The 19,469-nt window shown below is 42.8% G+C and overlaps 1 protein-coding gene across 1 annotated transcript in view; it reads right to left on the reverse strand.

The window, feature by feature from the left end:
- Positions 1 to 18,275, reverse strand: part of CSF3R (colony stimulating factor 3 receptor) — a 47,045-nt gene extending 28,770 nt beyond the window's left edge. Inside the window, exons 1-4 of the mRNA XM_056557146.1 lie at positions 18,076 to 18,275; positions 3,134 to 3,257; positions 1,914 to 2,020; positions 984 to 1,262 (exon numbers count right to left, since the gene is read on the reverse strand). Coding sequence (XP_056413121.1) covers positions 984 to 1,262; positions 1,914 to 2,001 — 367 coding nt within the window. The 5' untranslated portion in view covers positions 2,002 to 2,020; positions 3,134 to 3,257; positions 18,076 to 18,275. The remainder of the gene's footprint in view (positions 1 to 983; positions 1,263 to 1,913; positions 2,021 to 3,133; positions 3,258 to 18,075) is intronic.
- Positions 18,276 to 19,469: the final 1,194 nt, after the last annotated feature.

The raw sequence follows: 19,469 nt of genomic DNA on the forward strand, positions 1-19,469 counted from the left end.
AGTAATACAAAATCAAACCTATATAAGTAGGGTATCATTTTAATCTTATGGACCTACAGAATAAAGATAAGGTGTCATTTTTACAGAAAAATGTACTGTGCAGAAATGGAATCCCCAAAAAGTTACCAAATGGCATTTTTTCTTCAATTAGATTTTTTTTTTTTGGGTTTCGCCGTCGATTTTGGGGTAAAATGACTGAATTCATTACAAAGTAGAATTGGTGGCGCAAAAAATAAGCCATCATATGGATTTTTAGGTGCAAAATCTAAAGGGTTATGATTTTTAAAAGGTAAGAAGGAAAAAACAAAAGTGGAAAAATGCTCCGTTCTCAAGGGGTTAAAGCTGTAGCAGCATTGGCCCAGGTAGACTTGCACTGTGCACACAGCATTCCTGACTTCTTTTAACTTTTTAAAGGGGTACTCCGCCACTAGCATCTTATCCCCTATCCAAAGGATAGGGGATAAGAAGTCAGATCGTGGGGGTCCCGCCACTGGGGACCCCTGGGATCTCCGCTGCAGCACCCCGCCATCATTACTGCAAGAGCAAACTCGTTCTGTGCGTAATGACCGGTGATACAGGGGCCGGAGCATCGTGACGTCACGGCTCCGCCCCCTCGTGACATCACGGCCTGCCTCCTCAATACAAGTCTATGGGAGGGAGCGTGATGGTCACCACGCCCCTTCTCATTGACTTGTATAGCGGGGAGGGCCGTGATGTCATGAGGGGGCGGAGCCATGACATCACGATGCTCCGGCCCCTGTATCGGCAGTCATTACGCACAGAGCGAGTTTGCTCTGTGCAGTAATGATAGCGGGGCGCTGCAGCGGAGACCCCGGGGGACCCCAGCAACAGGACCCCCGCGATCTGACTTCTTATCCCCTATTCTTTGGATAGGGGATAAGATGCAAGGGGCAGAGTACCCCTTTAATGGGCAAAAACCTTTTTTTTTTTTAAATGTAATTAATAAAAGAAGCAAAACTCACAACCAGCGCTTATGGTAACTTGGTCCACAAGCTGAAGTCCCTCACTACTGCTGACATAGCACTGGAGCAATCCCGATGTCTTGTTGAAGCTTGCAATGTATGCTGAACATGTGCTTGTCTGAGCATTGCTGGATAGATTACATGGGACAAAATCCTCATCTAGTTTCCAGATGACTTCATATTTCCCATTTCCTAAGTGAGGGCAATCACAGGAAGCCGATAAAGGGGAACCGATGGGAATGATTGAAGAATCTACAGTAATGTGACAGGACTGGGCACCTACAAACCAAAGAAGATGGAGCAATATGATTATTGTATGGGAAACAAAAATAATTCATGCTGTGAATTTTTATATGATTTATTGTAAAGTAAATTGTGAAAGAAAATAAATGCAAAGATGTTATGAACCAAGAAGAGTGGCAAAGGGAGGAGTCTCCTTATCTTCTTGCTAAACTGTGTGTAGCACTGTATTATTGCCATCATTGTTTTCCCTTTATAATTAGAAACAAGTGGAACGGTTTTGTCATGTGTATTAGGCCAGCAGAACAGTATGCTGTTTTTCATTTCCAAATTATACAAGAAAAGGTGTGCCATTTTTGAGAAACAATTGCCGGACTGTGTGTGCAGCTATGCTGCCTACAGTTACTTTCCATCTAATTTGGGCTAAGTTCACACATCATACAATGTACTGGTATATTTTAGTTTACGCATGCATCTTTGTCGGTAATCGATGCGCACGTAAAATATAATATGTCAATACATTTTATGATGTGTAGTCATAGCCTAATAATGCCTTGTCTGTATACATGGAAGCAGAGCATGAGAAGTGGACTGTCCATATTTTTCTGTAACGCTAATAACACTAAATGTCGACTACATTATTACTGTGGTTTCTACTCCCTGAATACACAGTGAGATACATAAGCTTACCTTGTACTACAAAGAGAAGCAGCAGAAGAACACCTTGGTTTTTGTACATATCTTTAGTTTTTACTCCTAAGCTATCCAAGAACAACATAGGCTACATGAAGATTGCCCTGCGAATAAAAAATACATTGTTATGTGAATGCATAATACATATGCATTGATGGAATATAAAAGATGAAAATAGTCATAATAACATATTATACTATACAGTAGTACTATAGTATTCCCCACATATTTAGAAATTCTCAAATAGATTTATATATATATATATATATATATATATATATATATATATATTTTTTTTTTTATCAACAGTCAAATAGTGTGGCAGTATAGGATGTCCAGCAGGTATACTGACAAAAGGTGCAGCAAACTAGTGTACAGTGTCATCAATGTGATCTTAAAGGGGTACTCCGGTGGAAATTTTTTTTTTTTTAAATCAACTGGTGCCAGAAAGTTAAACAGATTTGTAAATGACTTCTATTAAAACATCTTTACCCTTCCAGTGCTTTTTAGCAGCTGTATGCTACAGAGGAAATTCTTTTCTTTTTGAATTTCTTTTTTATCTTGTCCACAGTGCTCTCTGCTGACACCTGATGCCCATATCAGGAACTGTCCAGAGCAGGAGAAAATCCCCATTGCAAGCCTATGCTGCTCTGGACAGTTCCTGATACGGACAGAGATGTCAGCAGAGAGCACTGTGGACAAGACAAAAAAAAAAGAAATTCAAAAAGAAAAGAATTTCCTTTGTAGAATACAGCTGCTAAAAAGTACTGGAAGGATAAATATTTTTTAATAGAAGTAATTTACAAATCTGTTTAACTTTCTGGCATCAGTTCATTTAAAAAACAAAAGTTTTCCACTGGAGTACCCCTTTAACACATATCTACAAAGATAATTTTCTCTAAATGGTACTGTATGAAAAGATTTTTTTTTTCTTCATAATCCTTGGAAATAAAAGTTGACTTTTAGCCGAATGCATGAGCAAACAACTTACATACCCGTATAACCTAGGCAACTAATTTTTATATCTGTAGATAAAGATAAAATACAATACTGTAACATAAATTATTAGGCTTAGCAGCTGTTATATGGCTTTAGTGCAGGGCAAAAAGAGGATGCAAGAGGCAGAAAAAAAAGCCATGCATATTACCTGCAGATCAAATAAGAAAACACTTAAATCCAGAGAAGTTAAAGAGGTAAAAAACAGAGCAACTACTTACCTTCATGTGTGTATGGTATATCCAGTTATAACAGTCATTAGAACTTTTCTGTTTTCATAGCTTATCGACTGCATATCAATGGAGCCCCATTTCAAGTTTCGGTAGGATCTAGTGACTACTCGCTCTGATAAATAAAAAAAACGAATCACAAATAGTTAAAAGTGCATTTAAATTCCTAGAAAAAGCAAGACAGGAAAGACTCCACCAAGAACAACCATTGATTTCATATTCCCCACTGTGTCAAGGATAATACGTAAAAAAATGTTGGAAGCAACAAAGCAGTCTTGTTGTGGACAGAGTGTTCTTTTCGACGATTCAATACTATGTCACTTGGACATTTTTAAAGAGATGTATAGCCCTTCTCTGTGCTTTAAATTGTAGGGTTATCGTCTCTTAATAATATCTACATATCAAGATAAAGATGTATAGTGAGCGTGCTCTATGGAGTAATAGTAACTCCTTAAATGGAGTTTAGATATATATATGGAGTTTATAACAATATATAGTTATGGCACTCTCATAACTATAACTGATTTTTGCTATTGCACTCCTTATGGTGAATAAAAAATCTTTCTAATGTCTTTGTTAAAAAAATGAAGTTTTCTATGTTTTATTTGTGTTTAAAAAGTCTGCCACTAGGTGTCTCCCTACTTGTCCAGAGCACATTTCCCCCTATCTCCTGCACAGACTTTGGACTCCTGCTGGCCTAGCAGAAGTCCAAAATCAGGAAATGCAGTCTGGAGTGCAGCCTTAGCCAATCATAGCTCATCTCACGCACTGAACTGCTCTGGGCTTTGTGTAGCGGAGTGAGGGAGGAAGTCCTCCCCTATATGGCTTCAGATGATGTCACCTCTAATAATGCCCTTTCCCAGTCTGTGAATCTTACTGAGACTGAGCAGAAAATACAGAACAATATCAAGGTAGAAAACTAAAAAATAATGAAAATAAAGGCAGGGGGTGGTTTATCTTGGTTGGGGGCAGTGAACTGGGAGGATTATAAAAGTTAACAAGATCATGAGAGTTACTTTAAAAAAAATACACATTCATTATGATGCAGGTGCTGCCCATGCATCTTGAAGGTCACAAGGCGTGTGTGTGTGTGTGTGTGTGGGGGGGGGGGGGGGGGGGTCTAAAACCATCATCTTATATGCTGGTCTTATGTAAAAGCATGATTCCTGTCAGCTGAGCTGGCTGGCTTTATTGAGAGGAGCATGCTCCCAATGTTTATTAATTTTAACAACTTTGTGATCTGTGGGGATCTCAGTTTACCAGTATCCAGCCAACGCTGTCTTTTAACAGATCTTAGCAGTAATCCAGTGACCCCGCACTGTGCAGAAGGAGAGTCAGGGTGCCAGGCAGGAGATCACTGGGGGTCCCAGTGGATATGTTTTTATAAGCTTAATTGTGTTTTACGGAAAAAGCGGAGTATACTATAATTTGCTTCTTAAGTTTCCAACCAGAGCTCTTTAAACACTAGTACTAAGGCTAGTAACAGTTACTCAGTGTTTACTTTCTGACAGAATGGGCTATTACGGTGTCCATATTAGGACATCATCAGGCTTTAGACAAACCTCTGTCACTCCTCAGCCAAACCTCCGTCATGCCTCAGACAAACCTCGGTCATACCTCAGACAAACCTCCCTCAGCTCTCAGCCAAACCTCCGTCATGCCTCAGACAAACCTCGGTCACACCTCAGACAAACCTCCCTCAGCTCTCAGCCAAACCTCCGTCATGCCTCAGACGTCAGCCGGACAGCTGTTAAAGTTTTCCAGCCTCCCTATGCTAACTGTGTAGCGGAGGACAGCAGAGAATGTGCTCTGAGGGGTACGGACAACCCTGTGCCTGTGCAGGGCTACGCTCGCACTACATTCCTAACACTGCCTACTTTAGCCCTACGCTGTTAGCGCAATACTGTACATGTGCGAGGTGTGACAGAGGTTTTTCTGAGGTATGACGGAGGTTTGTCTGAGGCATGATGAAGTTTTGGCTGAGAGCTGAGGGAGGTTTGTTTGAGGTGTGACAGAGATTTGTCTGAGGCATGACGGAGGTTTGTCTGAGAGCTGAGGGCTGAGGGAGGTTTGTTTGAGGTGTGACAGAGATTTGTCTGAGGTGTGACAGAGGTTTGTCTGAGGCACGATGGAGGTTTGACTGAGGTGTGACAGAGATTTGTCTGAGGTATGACTGAGGTTTGTCTGAGGCATAATGGAGGTTTGTCTGAGGTGTGACAGAGGTTTGTCTGAGGCATGATGGAGGTTTGGCTGAGAGCTTAGGGCTGAGGGAGGTTTGTCTGAGGTGTGACGGAGGTTTGTCTGACGGCTGAGGGAGGTTTGTCTGAGGTGTGACTTTGGTATGTTTTTACGTGTGTAGGCCATTGACTGTGCAATTTAATTAACATTATATTGTAATAGTTCAGAAATTTTCACACATGGCTATACCACATAGGTTTATGTTTATTTTGTTTACATTATTTTATTTAAAAAATGGGAAAAATTGGAAATTTTGCCAGGAAGCTGCGTATGGCCCCATTCTTCCTGGCAGTCTTCCAGTCTCTGACTGGGAGCACATGGTGAGGGAGCTTTTACACCTGTTCACACTGGTGCGGTGCTGTGGGGCGTCCATTGCTGCCGCGGCGCCGTGTCTGTGGGGAAGTACGGCCCTGGGACTGGTTTCAGTGGCATTGGGGCTGCTCTGCCAGTGAATCGTGCCCCCTGTGGGCACTGGTGTTGCGGCGGTGGTGGTCGCCGCTCAGTGCTAGGCCATTTTATGCCAGGGACGTTAGGGACCCGCTACCTACAGGTGGCCGTGATGTGGCTAGCAGGCTTGCACTTCATGATCATAAAGTACACTAATGATCTGTTAGTTTAATTAATGTTGCTGAGAAGCCTTCGATCATTGTGCATGTTGTAGATGTGTGACCATGTCTGTTTTCTCTATTTGAATTCGCAGTAGTAGAGGGGGCTATCCCCCTTGTAGTAAAAGACACAGACACAACTCTTGAGTGCAATGAACAATTCTATTTTAGTACATCTCTTGAGCCAAAATGTGTCATGCTACAGTATATATAAAAAGAGTTAAGTAAACTTGATTATTTTGAATAACAAAAGAAGGAAGTGAAAGATTTTAACTAATGCAATGTTTTTTTAGGAAAAATAGAGGAAAAAAATATGGAATTACTCTATGCTGAGGTAAAAAATGAAATTTTCTATAAATAAGATTCAAATCAGTACTTTGTTGCTCCTTCTTGGGCTTTTATGATGGCCTCAATTCTTTGAAGTATGGATTTCACTAATAATTAACAATATTCTACATCAAGGGATATGAATAGTATCTAAATCAGCTGTATAATAGAAATATGACATATTGATCAGTAGCTTAGAAAAAACTATAATAAAACTTGTCTGTATATAAACTGATGAAACCTCTTCAGTATAAGTCATCACTTCCCATACTAAACACAGTTTGGTAATAGTAAACAGTAAACAACCATCTCGGTAATAAGATCGGAAGTTGAGGTCTTGATTGACAGGGGGCAGGAAAGTCCTAAAAATATAATGTATTCCAATATTAAATTTACAGTTTGTGCTTTGAATGTTGTTTTTTCTACCATACTTCATGGTCAGATGTTTGTGGTAAATAAGTAGATTTCGTCTAAAAAGCATATATGTCCATATTCTAAAGAACTCAGGTACTGTCAACATAGCAGTTTTCTAAGATACCACTTTTTTTTTAGCTGTACTGTTTCTATAGAAAGTCTATGGAGTACGTCTCCTGAAGTGACTTTTTTTCCTGCTTGTTTTAGTATGCAGTGGGGGTCTCGGCACACAGACCCCGACCGATCAAAACTTTTGACAAGTCTTTGTTACAAGTCAAAGGTTTCTGAAATGATTATAAGGGTACGTTCACACGGACAGATTCATAGCATATTTTACAATCACACAGACGGATAAGCAGCGTATTTAATGCTGCGGATCTGCCGACGATAGACCCTACAGTGTTACCTCCATCTGTGCCTGCTCATAGCGGCAATCCGCTGCTACAAGCAGACATGCTGTGATGTTCGAGTCGCCCTGTGCATGCACAGTACACTCGCACACATCACGACTGCTCTCGACCTAGCTCAGGGAGCAGGGGGAGTGGCTGCAATGTGTGCGAGAACACTGTGCATGTGCGTGCAATGCGCACATCGCAGCATGTCTGCGCGTGGTGGCAGATTGCCGCTATGAGCAGGCACAGATGGAGGTAACACTGTATGGTTCATCGTCGGCAGAATACACTGTGGATCCGTCTGTGTGAACGTAAAATACACTGTGGATCCGTCCGTGTGAACGTACCCTAAGGCTGTGTTCATACGGACAGAAATCGTGCGGGATGTACGCACAGAATATTATGCAAGGACATTTTGCTGCAGCAGAGTCCCATTAATTTCAGTGGGATTCTGCTACACTGTTCAGAGGGCAAAATTTCTGCACCAGATGTTTCTGCTGCAGAAATTCTGATTCCAGGGTCCCCTGAAAGAATAGAAAAGTCTTTTCTTTCTGTGGAGTCCACAAGGAAATGCATTGCCATCTATGAGTTGGTGCATTTCTCAGCAGTCCTAGCGCTTGCCGGATCCAGAAATTGTGTGGGATGTCTGCACATGTTTTCTGTGCGAACATTCCGCACATTTTCCGAACGCGTAGACCCGGCCTAAGGCTTGGTTCAAACACAGTATGATGGTCATTATTTTGGTCAGTGTTTTTAGCCAAAACCAGGAGTGGAACCTAAGCATAGGAAAACTATAATAGAAATACTTGAGTCTGATTGAATTGGGCCTGATGAGTGAAGATGGCCGCCAGAGGTCTGCTTACCTCCTCTCTGTCCCTCTACTGGATCCATCTGTATGGCATACTATACAAACAGATCACAGATAACACTGATCAGTGTTATGACAATATATAGCACTAAACAGTAATATCAATAGATTGCTAAAAAAAATTGTCACCCGTTTGAAATTATTTTATAAAAACAACCCCCCCGAAAAAAAAAAAATATAATAATTTGCTAAATTGTGATTTTCTTTTAATTTATCCACCACAAATAATAATATTTTTGTTGCGCTGTACATTCTATGGTAAAATGAAGGTGTCATTACAATGTACGATTGATCGCACAAAAAACAGACCCTTATATGGGTCTGTGGATGGAAAAGTAAAAGTGTTCTGGCTCTTAAAAGACAAGGAGGAAAAAGGCAAAAATAAAAATAAGCTGTGTCCTCAAGGCCAAAATGGGTTTTCTACTTTTTCAAAGTGGAAAACCCCTTTACATTAGACAAAGGAAACAACAATGGTAAGCATAATTTATTAACTTAAAAGTGGGGAAACATAGAATAGAATTTACTTTGTTTGCAAAGAATTTCCCTAGATTATCAGCTTTTATGTCTAGACAGTAATAGATCAACACCTGTTTGTAGAATTCACAGGATACTTTGATGCATTAAAATACTAGAATTTCTGTTCTTAGGCTGGGTTCACACTACGTTTTCTCCCAAACGGGACCGCATACGGAAGGGGGAGCTGAAAACCTATGCTCCCGTATGCCTTCGTATGCGGTCCCGTATGTAATTCATTTCAATGAGCTGACCGGAGTGAAACGTTGACTCCGGTTGGCTCATTTTTGCCCCGTATGCGGTTTTCCACCGGACCTAAAATCATAGTCAACCATGATTTTAGGTGCGGTGAGAAAACCGCATATGGGGCAAAAATGAGCCGACCGTTTCACTCCGGCCGGTTCATTCAAATGAAATACATACGGGACGCATACAAAGGCATACGGGAGCGCAAGTTTTTAGCTCCCTCTGCCGTATGCGGTCCCGTATGGGACAAAACGTAGTCTGAACCCAGCCTTACTGTACCTTGAATCACACATTATTCTGGATACACACATCTGTACATGCATGTAGAAATTTGCTGTATGTTGATGTTAAAGGAGTACTCCGGTGGAAAAAATTTTTTTTAAATTAACTGGTGCCAAAAAATTAATCAGATTTGTAAATTACTTCTATTAACATTTTTTTACCCTTCCAGTACTTATTAGCAGGAGTATGCTACAGAGGAAATTCTTTTCTTTTTGAATTTCTTTTTTTGTCTTGTCCACAGTGCTCTCTGCTGACACCTGATGTCCAAAAGAATTTCCTCTGAAGCATACAGCTGCTAAAAAGTACTGAAAGGATTAAGATTTTTAAATAGAAGTAATTTAAAAATCTATTTAACTTTCTGGTACTAGTTCATAAAAAAAAAAGTTTTCCACCGTAGTACATCTTTAAGTCTTAGGGGGGGATTTATTATGCTGCTACGCCTGCCTTTTAGTCATAGAAAAGTCACACATTTCCCACAAGTCCTTTTGTGCCCAAAATGTGCTTCTTTTTACCCTTTTGCAACACTTACATCGGTTTATAAAGTAGCCATGGCTTGGCGTAAAAGGGGGCATGGCCTAACCCGGCATGTCATTTATTACAACAAACAGCAGTGAGTTGGTGTGTATTGTAGCTGACATATACACCAATTCAAAGCGGGTGTAGAAGTGCAACATGGTGGACAGGAGCAGCAACTCCCGAATTATTAAGAGGCCATAACCTTTTAATGAATCGGTCAAATGCTACGGCCGCTGAGGCTTTACTGGGGACTGGCGTGTGAAATGCCAGCTTTAGTAAATCATTCCCTCAGTGTTTTAATGTTGAGACATTGTTTATTATAACAATTATGGCTCAGTATAACAACACCCAACTATTTTACAGGTGCCCCAAATATCTTTTATCTACATCAGGGGTGGGGAACATCTGGCCCCAAAATCATTTAGTCTGGCTGTGCCAAGGTTGTTATTTCACCAGCGAGATCTCACACATTCACTGTATTGCAGTGAGATCGCTCTTATTGTAATTCACCGTGAAGTTGTGAACAACCAGTGGGACTGTCTTGCGCCGGCTTTTTAGAATTGCATGGTGTAAGCCAGTATTATTATATGTAATGCTTATTTTTATTAATCAGAAATTTTTACAATTAGTGATAATAAGTGTTTTTATTTTTTAGCCATGACAATGGGTACGGTTTATCACTGTAAAGTGTAGTTGCAGAGTTGCGGGTACATGCTTATTTGGTTTTACAAGTAGCGTGTGGCTGTGTAATTTAGCATTGCATAGTAGTACTTACTATTATATCTGTCTACTTAGTCAGTACCTCTTAGAGCTGAATGTCAAGCTGCAGGGCTTATCAGCTTATCGGCTCACTGCTGTCAAAGGTGAAATTATTTGAAGCCAAAATAAGGCTGTGATAACGCAACTGAAAAGGAATAACATGGTCCATTTCCCCCACTCTGGAAGGACAAAAGCTTTCTACAACACTTAAATATGCTGGTTATTGTGCAAAGCTAAATGAAGCATTTAATGATTCAAAGGTATGAAAAGTAAACAAATGCAGGAAAATGTATCATTACTGGTAGAGCAGTTTTGCTGTCTATAAGTTTTGCGCAATGGTGTGTTAGCGTCAAAATTTAGCATCTTTTCACAAGGTGTAGCTGCAAGTGCTGTTATACAAAGTGGTGCTGTAGAATGATTTCCCTGTTTAGCTTTGCAGGAGAAATGTATTTATGAAACATGTCTTTTAACCCCTTAAGGATGCAGGGTGTACCTGTACGCCCCCGTTCCTGAGTCCTTAAGGACTCAGGGCGAACAGGTATGCCCTGCATTTCTCCGGTCCCCGACCGGGATCCCGGCACATCGCCGAGGGGGGTCCTGAGGACCCCCCACATCAGCGATTGCAGCAAATCGCCGGTCAATTCAGACCAGCGATTTGCAGCAATTCCGGTCCAAGCCGCTAGCCGGGCGGGGATTACAGCCGGGTGCCTGCTGAAATCATTCAGCAGGCATCCTGGCACAGTGCCAAGGGGGGTTCTGAGGCAATCTGCAGCGATTCCGGGTCATTCGGGTAACGTGTGACCCGATGACCCGGATAAGGATGATGATCAGTGGTGTAATTTACACCACCAATCATCATCCATACTGTACTGGGAGGTGGAAGTGTTGCCACCCCCCAGTACAGCTGTGATTGGGCAGCCGTAGTGACCGCACCAATCACGGCACTTTGGGGAGGAGGGTGAAGGAGCATGTTGCTCCGTTCTGCCCACCACACATCCGTGAGCTGGTGAGCAGGACGGAGCCCCATGCTGTCATCTTCCCCCCTCAGTGCTTTTTTTTCAGCGTATCATACTGTAGGTGTTTGCAGGTCCACAGCACCTTTAGCTGCATGACCCCGGCCCTACAGGGACAGTGTGGTCTGCCCCAGCGTATTTTATTTTTTGGCGCAGACCTTTTTTTTTTTTTTGCTAAACCCTCTTAGCTATAAAAGAGCAGTCCGCCACTGTTAGCTAAAGCCCACCCGCCGCTGATCAGTCCCTTAGTACATTGCACCTGTTAGGTGGTCCGTGCCACTAATGCAGGCCTGTGCTGCGTGGATGGACTGTACCTGTGTGTGCGGCCTGCCCCACCGCTGTCAGTAATTTATCACTGATCAGCGTTTTTTTTTTGGGTTCAGGCAGGTGTTTTTATTAACTTTTTACCATTTTTTCATTTTATTTTTCGTTTTATTTTGAGTGGGGATCTATGTACGTGCCACTGTACACTGTTCTGGGCTGAGTGGCTCGACCCCCACTGACTTCTGCCCCCCTGCCGCCACCAAGTGCTAATTAGTGCGCACACCACTGATTAGGTAAACACTTTTTTTGGCACAGGACTTTTTGTGCTAGAAGACTTATTTTTTTAAGTTTCTTTTGCTGTTTTTAGTTTAGTTTTAATTTATTTTATATTTTTATATTTTTTCTGCTAGGTGGTGGGTTAGGACTGGTTAGGGTAGGGCAGGCAGTAAAAGCACCACACTACACGCAGCACATACACAAATAAAGTTTTTCCCCGAACACCCCCATCGGAGTAGGGAAATGGCCCGCAGGGCGTTTTCAGCAGAGGAGGCATATACCATACTTGCCTCTGAAACTGAAAGCACCACAGAGGAATAGGAAGACCCCACCTTTCTTATTTCCTCGTCCTCCTCATCATCATCTGATGATGAGCCACCAAGGCGGCAAAGTCAACGCCATGCGAGGCCGCAAACCTCCTCTGCTTCTGACTCTGTGCCCCATGCTAGTATGAGTCCCCTGCCCTCATACTAGTCAAGCCCCCCCCCCAGCCTAGTTCACTGGTGCCCCGTAACAGAGAACTTGTCTGGACTCAGTCAGCGGACCATGAGCTTGTTGGCGACTCAGGAATCAAGATTGAGATCATCGGGTTTACTGAAATAGACTATTTTAGTTTTTATTTCAGTGATGACTTTGTCAATCTGATGGTTGACCAGATGAACCTGTATGCCCAACAGTTCGTTGCTGCAAACCCGGGCTCATTTTTAGCTAGACCCAATGGATGGTACACAGTCAATGCAGATGAAGTGAGGACCTTTTGGGGCCTCGTGCTGCATATGGGTCTAGTTAAAAAACCCAGTGTCAGGCAGTACTTGAGTGGGGGCGTCCTCTACCTGACCCCGCTCTACAGTATGGCCATGACATGTCACGGGTCGAGGCTGTTCAGAAATGTTTGCATCATGCTGTTAATTCGGCATGATAATGCGGCATGTCCCCCCCGAAGTGATCCCGCGTATGACCGCCTGTATAAAATCAAGCCGGTCATCAACCACTTCGAGGCCTATGTCCCTGGGCGGGAGGTCGCTATTGATGAGTCTGTCATCAGCCTTAAGGGGAGACTCAGCTTCCGGCAATACATCTCAACCAAGCATGCACGGTATGGTGTGACCGCCAAAGAGAGGGTCAGAGCACTTTCTCAGATCATCCGGGCCTCTGCATTATGGGTTGTTTCAGGGAGTATCACACTTCTATGGAGCACTAAATTTTTCATCCTTTTCCCTAATTTGAATTCCCCAGAATTCTACTCCAATGTACCAATCTAGATTACATTGTCTTCCAAATTTTAAAACCAAACACCACCCCCCCCACCAAAAAAAAACATAAACCTATTTCCAATACCCCTGATAATATCTTTTTTTCCCCAAAAAAATAATGTGTCATGGGACAGAGTCAACAGCATTGGGGGTTTGTAGTTGCCTCAAATGCGCATCGCTCTCTCCCCACCTGAGCAGTGTGCGCATTTGAGGTAACAGAATAGGGATGGCTACACACATCACATTCCCAGAATGATGATTCAGAGCATAGGGTTTGGGGCGGGCATCATTTTTACTTTCGGCTATACTCTGGGTCATCATTCTTGGAAAATAATTGGCATATCAGTATTAAAATTGCAATTTTCATTCAACCCCCCCCCCCCCCATAGTACACTTCATCCATTTCTGGAAAATAAATTTAGGGAACACCCGTCTGTTCCAAAGATCCACTTCACCCCCATACACCTTCCCTAGGGGTTGTATTGTTTGTAATAGGCTCATATGTGGGTGTTCCTTTCTTGTATTTTCCTCTATATATGGGGTATATCTTTATTCTGGAGAAATTGGGCTACAAATTTTGTCGAGCTATTTTTCTCTTGCTACTTGTTTAACTAAAAAAAATTTGGTTAATACCAGCAATTTAGTAATAAAAATAACATTTTTAACTGTTACGGCCCACTGTTCAAAAAACATGTGAGGTTTAAGTACTCACTATAACCCTTGTTACATTCCTTGAGGGGTGTAGCTTCAAAAATGGTGTCACATGTGTGGGGCTCCTGTTGTTCTTGCATAATGGGGGCTTTGTAAACGTACATGGCCCCGACTTCAATTCCAACAAACTTTTCACTTCAAAAGCCCAATGGCGCTCTTTCTATTCTGAGCATTGCAGTGTGCCAGCAGAGCACTTTACATCCACATATGGGGTATTTTCTTTCACAGCTGAAATTGCACTACAAATTTTTGGGGCCTTTTCCCCTATTACTCCATGTAAAAATGAAACATTTGGGATAACACTGTCAATATAGTGCGAAAAATCTAATTTTTCACTTTTACAGACCACTGTTCAAAAAACCTCTGAGGTGTAAGTACCGTATTTATCGGGGTATACCACGCACCGGCCTATAACACGCACCCTCATTTTACCAAGGATATTTGGGTAAAAAAAGTTTTTTACCCAAATATCCATGATAAAATGAGGGTGCGTGTGTGCGCGTGTATACCCCGATATACCCCCAGGAAAGGCAGGGGGAGAGAGGCTGTCGCTGTCCGCTTCTCTCCCCCTGCCTTTCCTGGGGTCTAGAGCGCTGCTGTCGGCCCTTTTCACCCCCTAGTTATCGGCGCCGATAGCCAGGGGGAGAGAAGCGGCGCCGACAGCCAGGGGGAGAGAAGGGGCAGCGGCACCCATTGCCGGTGCCGCTGCCCCGTTGCCTCCCCCCATCCCCGGTGGCATAATTACCTGAGTCGGGTCCGCGCTGCTCCAGGCCTCCGTCGTGCATCCCCAGCGTCGTTGCTATGCACGGAGCGGCGCTCTGACGTCATGCGCCGCGCCGTTCAGCGCATAGCAACGACGCCGGGGACGCACGACGGAGGCCTGGAGCAGCGCGGAGCCGACTCAGGTAATTATGCCACCGGGGATGGGGGGAGGCAACGGGGCAGCGGCGCCGGCAATGGGTGCCGCTGCCCCTTCTCTCCCCCTGGCTGTCGGCGCCGCTTCTCTCTCCCTGGCTATCGGCGCCGGCACCGATAGTGAGGGGGACAGAACGGGCAGCGGCGCCGATAACCAGGGGGTGAAAAGGGCCGACAGCAGCGCTCTAGACCCCAGGAAAGGCAGGGGGAGAGAAGCGGGCAGCGACGGCCTCTCTCCCCCTGCCTTTCCTGGGGGTGTATCGGCGTATAACACGCACACAGACTTTAGGCTAAAAATTTTAGCCTAAAAAGTGCGTGTTATACGCCGATAAATACTGTACTCACTGTAACCCTTGTTCCTGGAGGAGTGCAGTTTCCAAAATGGTGTCACATGTGGGGGGGTTACTGCTGTTCTGGCTCCATGGCAGGTTTGTAAATGCACATGGCCCCGATTTAAATTCCAGCAAAATTCTCTCTCCAAAAGTCCAATGGCGCTCCTTCTGTTCTGAGACCTGTAGTGCACCAGCAGGGAACTTAACGTCCACATATGGGGCGTTTTCTTAATCGGGAAAAATTGGGCTTCAAATTTTGGGGTCCATTTCCTCCTATTACACCATCATTTTAGTGTTAAAAATCTAATTTTTTACTTTTACGGCCCACTATTCAAAAAACGTTTGAGGTGTAAGTACTCACTGTAACCCTTGTTATGTTCCTGGAGGGGTGTAGTTTCCAAAATGGTGTCACATGTGGGGGGGTTTCTGCTGTTTTGGCACCATGGGAGGTTTGAAAATGCACATGGCCCCACTTCAATTTCAGCAAAATTCTCTCTTCAAAAGACCAATGGCGCTCCTTCTCTTCTAAGACCTGTAGTGCGCCAGCAGAGCACTTAACATCCACATATGGGGCGTTTTCTTAATCGGGAAAGATTGGGCTTCAAATTTTGGGGTCCATTTTCACCAATTACTCCTTGTGACAATTTCACGTCCAACTTCAAAGCAAAGTCGTCAAACACCTGTGAGTTTCCAAAATAGTATGCCATGTGTTTTAATTTTTTTTTGCTGTTCTAGCACTATGGGGGCTTCCTAAATACAACATGGCCCCCCAAAACCATGACAGCAAAATTTGTTTAAAAAAATCCCACAGTTTCTCCTTCCCTCTTGAGCCATGTTGTGAGCCCGCTGAGCACTTTAGGTCAACATATGAGATATTTCCATACTTGAGAGAAATTGGGCTACAAATTTTGGGGGGCTTTTTTCCCCTTTTGTATTTGTGAATCAATATATAATTTATTTGAAATATCCATTTTGGGATTTTGGGATTTTTCACCAAGAAAGGATGCAAGTAATGACGAAAATTTACCACTATGTTAAAGTAGAATATGTCACGAAAAAACAATCTCGGAATCAGAATAAAAGGTAAAAGCATCTCAGAGTTATTAAAGGAGTAGTCTAGTTCTGAAAAACTTATGCCCTATCCTAAGGATAGGGGATAAGTTTCAGATCGTGGGGGGTCCGACCGCTGGGGCCCCCCTCGATCTCTTGTGCAGGGCCCCAGCTCACTGGCCAGATAGTGGGTGTCGACCACTGGACGAAGCGGCGGCCGGCACGCCCCCTCAATATAGCGCTATAGCAGAGCCGGAGATTGCCGAAGGCACCACTCCGGCTTTGCCATAGAGTTGTATTGAGGGGGCGTGTCAGCCACCGCTTCGAGTGGTGGTCAACATGCCCCCTTCCACGGGCTGACGAGGCCCCCTACAGGATATTGCGGGGGGCCCCAACTGTTGGGCTCCCCGCAATCTGAAACTTATCCCCTGTCCTTAAGATAGGGGATACGTTTTTCAGCACTGGACTACGCCTTTAATGCATAAAGTGACAGTGGTCAGAATTGCAAAAAAGGACTGAGCCCTTAAGGGGTTAAAGGATACCTGTCATATCACAGAAAAAGTTAATGCTTATATGTCATGCAGATGCTTTTCATGTCTTTGATGTGTCAGTGTTCAGTATTTGGCTCACAAATCCCTATGTTCTGCTGCTCGCTCATTCTGACATCCACTACTCAGGAAGGGGGATGTCCGAGGTAATAAGTGAGCCTGCCCTTATTTACCATGCCTTCACTTCCTCCCTGAGTCTGCTGTGTAGTGTTGGGTCTTTTTTATCCAATCACTGAAGGCTGCTCTGTGCCCCCCCCCCCTTCCTCTCTGTTTTCATGTTGCGGTCTAATAGACAGGATAGGAGTGAGCACAGAAAAGTGCTAATCCTGCCCACACTTACTAGACTTTGGGGGAAATTTACCAAAACCTGTCCAGAGGAAAAGTTGCTGAGTTGCCCATAGCAACCAATCAGATCGCTTCTTTCATTTTTAACAAGGCCTCTGCAAAGTGAAAGAAGCGATCTGATTGGTTGCTATGGGCAACTCAGCAACTTTTCCTCTGGACGGGTTTTGATAAATCTCCCCCTTTGTCCCAGCCTGTGCTTTAGCAAGGACAAAGATGAGGCTGCAGTTGTTTTACATTCGAGATGGAGTGGGAACCCCTTGGGGTCTTTTTTAGAAGCCATGATTTTTATAAGCAGTTAAAAATGTTTATGAAGTATATTAGGCTAATGTTTTAACATTCTACATATAAAAAGTTGTTGATTCAGAGATTTTGGTGCAAAGCTCAAAATTTTGGTGCAGTCTTACACGATCATTGTCCTGCTGTACAAAAGTAGTTTCGAGCAACATTTTTGCATGATATGGCTCCTAATATATAATTCTGTGTACTACTTTTGATAAATTAGGCGCGGGTACACAAAAAAAACAAAAACAAAAGTGTAGAAAACCAGTTCAGCCGCACCAACATTGATACATTTTGAAAGATTGAACATCTTTGCTACACCGTTCAGTGTAGAAGCAGCTTATGCCTGAACCTACAACATGAAACCATTTATCTGAAGGCTAGGTACAACTTCTCACTGCTTCAGTTCATAAGCAATGATGAATTTCCCTCTTGGAGGAGACATTCATTGAAAAAATGCATCTGTGTTCGGAAGAACTTTCTTTTCAAAGCTTAGTATCACAAAGAGTGGACTGCACTCCAGAGTGATCGAGGCAAACCTAGAAAACCTATTATAGTAGAAACACCATCAATACCAACCAACATCAACTCACCAAAGAGAAGCAGCCATCACATTAGGGGTGAATTTATAAGACTACTCTACGGAGCAGTCTTCTCAACACCAAACACATGAAAAAAATGCATGTTTTACCTCGTCCATATTTATAGATATTTAAAAAGAAGAGAAAAAGAGAATTATAAAAATTTTATAATTTCTAATAGGTGTAAAGAAAGACGCTGTACTTACCAAAAGACGTTTACACCAGCTTTGTACTTCAATGTGTCTTATCAGGCAGAATATCAGTTTTCCTGCTGGTTTGATAAAGCTTTTGTACCAGCAGCTGTTCCCAGAGAGATGATGCCGTTACCATCTCTCCAACCCACTGGAAATTGCAAAATACTTCCCTGAACATGAAGCATACATGACAAAACAGGAGGAGGGGGAATTAAACCCACACGCAAAGAAACAACAAATGATATAACCACACTTCCAGGTTGAGTTTGCATCAATATTACATATAATTGCTTTAAAAAAAATGGCAGGTGCCGTATCATATTCATAACTTTTGAAGGCTATAGACACCTTTGAATCCATTATTTTTATTAAAATTATGATTACAATTATTTGATAATTGCATTGCACTTATTTTGGTGTAATATCTACTTTAAACCATTTTCTTCTTTTGCCTGAACTTTTCTACTTACATTGAAGGCTGTTATTCCCTGGTTAGAGGGAAATCTCTCTGAGAATCAGCCTGACTGCTAAGTCTCCAGCTCCCCTATCTTTTTTCCTGAACAATTTTTTACAACTGATTAATGATTACCCTTAAAATTGAACTTTGTTTTAGTCATAAATCTGCTTAGAAGAATCAGCACTAGTAAGTGAGAGGGATTTAACGGCAATTTTGTACACTAAATGGGGGACATTTCTCATTAGGTGTCTATTGTAGACACATATCTACTCCTTTACACTGCTTGTCTAATGTACACTCTTGCTCAAAATTTACAAAAGTTGCGCACGTCCTTTGATAAATTTTGCGCAAATATAGAAACACCCCCCCTCTCTCTACTGTGCACTCCTTCTCTACCTCCCACTTCACAGAGCTGCACTTCACTGAACTGGGGCATTTTCCTGTGGTACACTGCTCACATAGCTAGAAGTGCTGAAGCAGCAGTGTGCGCCGAACAAAACTCTGCATAAATCTTCATAAAGTACACAGAATTTAAAAACAGGGTTTAAAAAATATGTAATTTTGCTAAACAATCTGTCCCCTTACCTCTATATCAGTTTTACCAATCAGAATGCCTCCAAATGTTGCAAAACTTTGCATGCTGGGAGTTGCAGTTTTGCAACAGCTGGAGGCACCCTGGTTGGTAAACACTGTGTACATGTACCAGAGCTGAGTGTGTGATTATGTACATGTATTAGAAATTAGTGTGAGGCATGTGTATGGAGCAGAGCGGAATGAGTGATTATGTGTATGCATGACCACGCACACACTCAGCTCTGCTGCATACACACAATCACACATTCAGCTCTGCTGCATAAACATAGTCACACACTCAGCACTGCTGCATACACACAATCACACACTAAGCTCTTTGTAAATTAAGTTTGGGATTTTTTTGTAACAATAAAGA

The sequence above is a fragment of the Hyla sarda genome, chromosome 2, assembly GCF_029499605.1.
Source record: "Hyla sarda isolate aHylSar1 chromosome 2, aHylSar1.hap1, whole genome shotgun sequence".
In the NCBI taxonomy this organism is placed as follows: Eukaryota; Metazoa; Chordata; class Amphibia; order Anura; family Hylidae; genus Hyla; species Hyla sarda.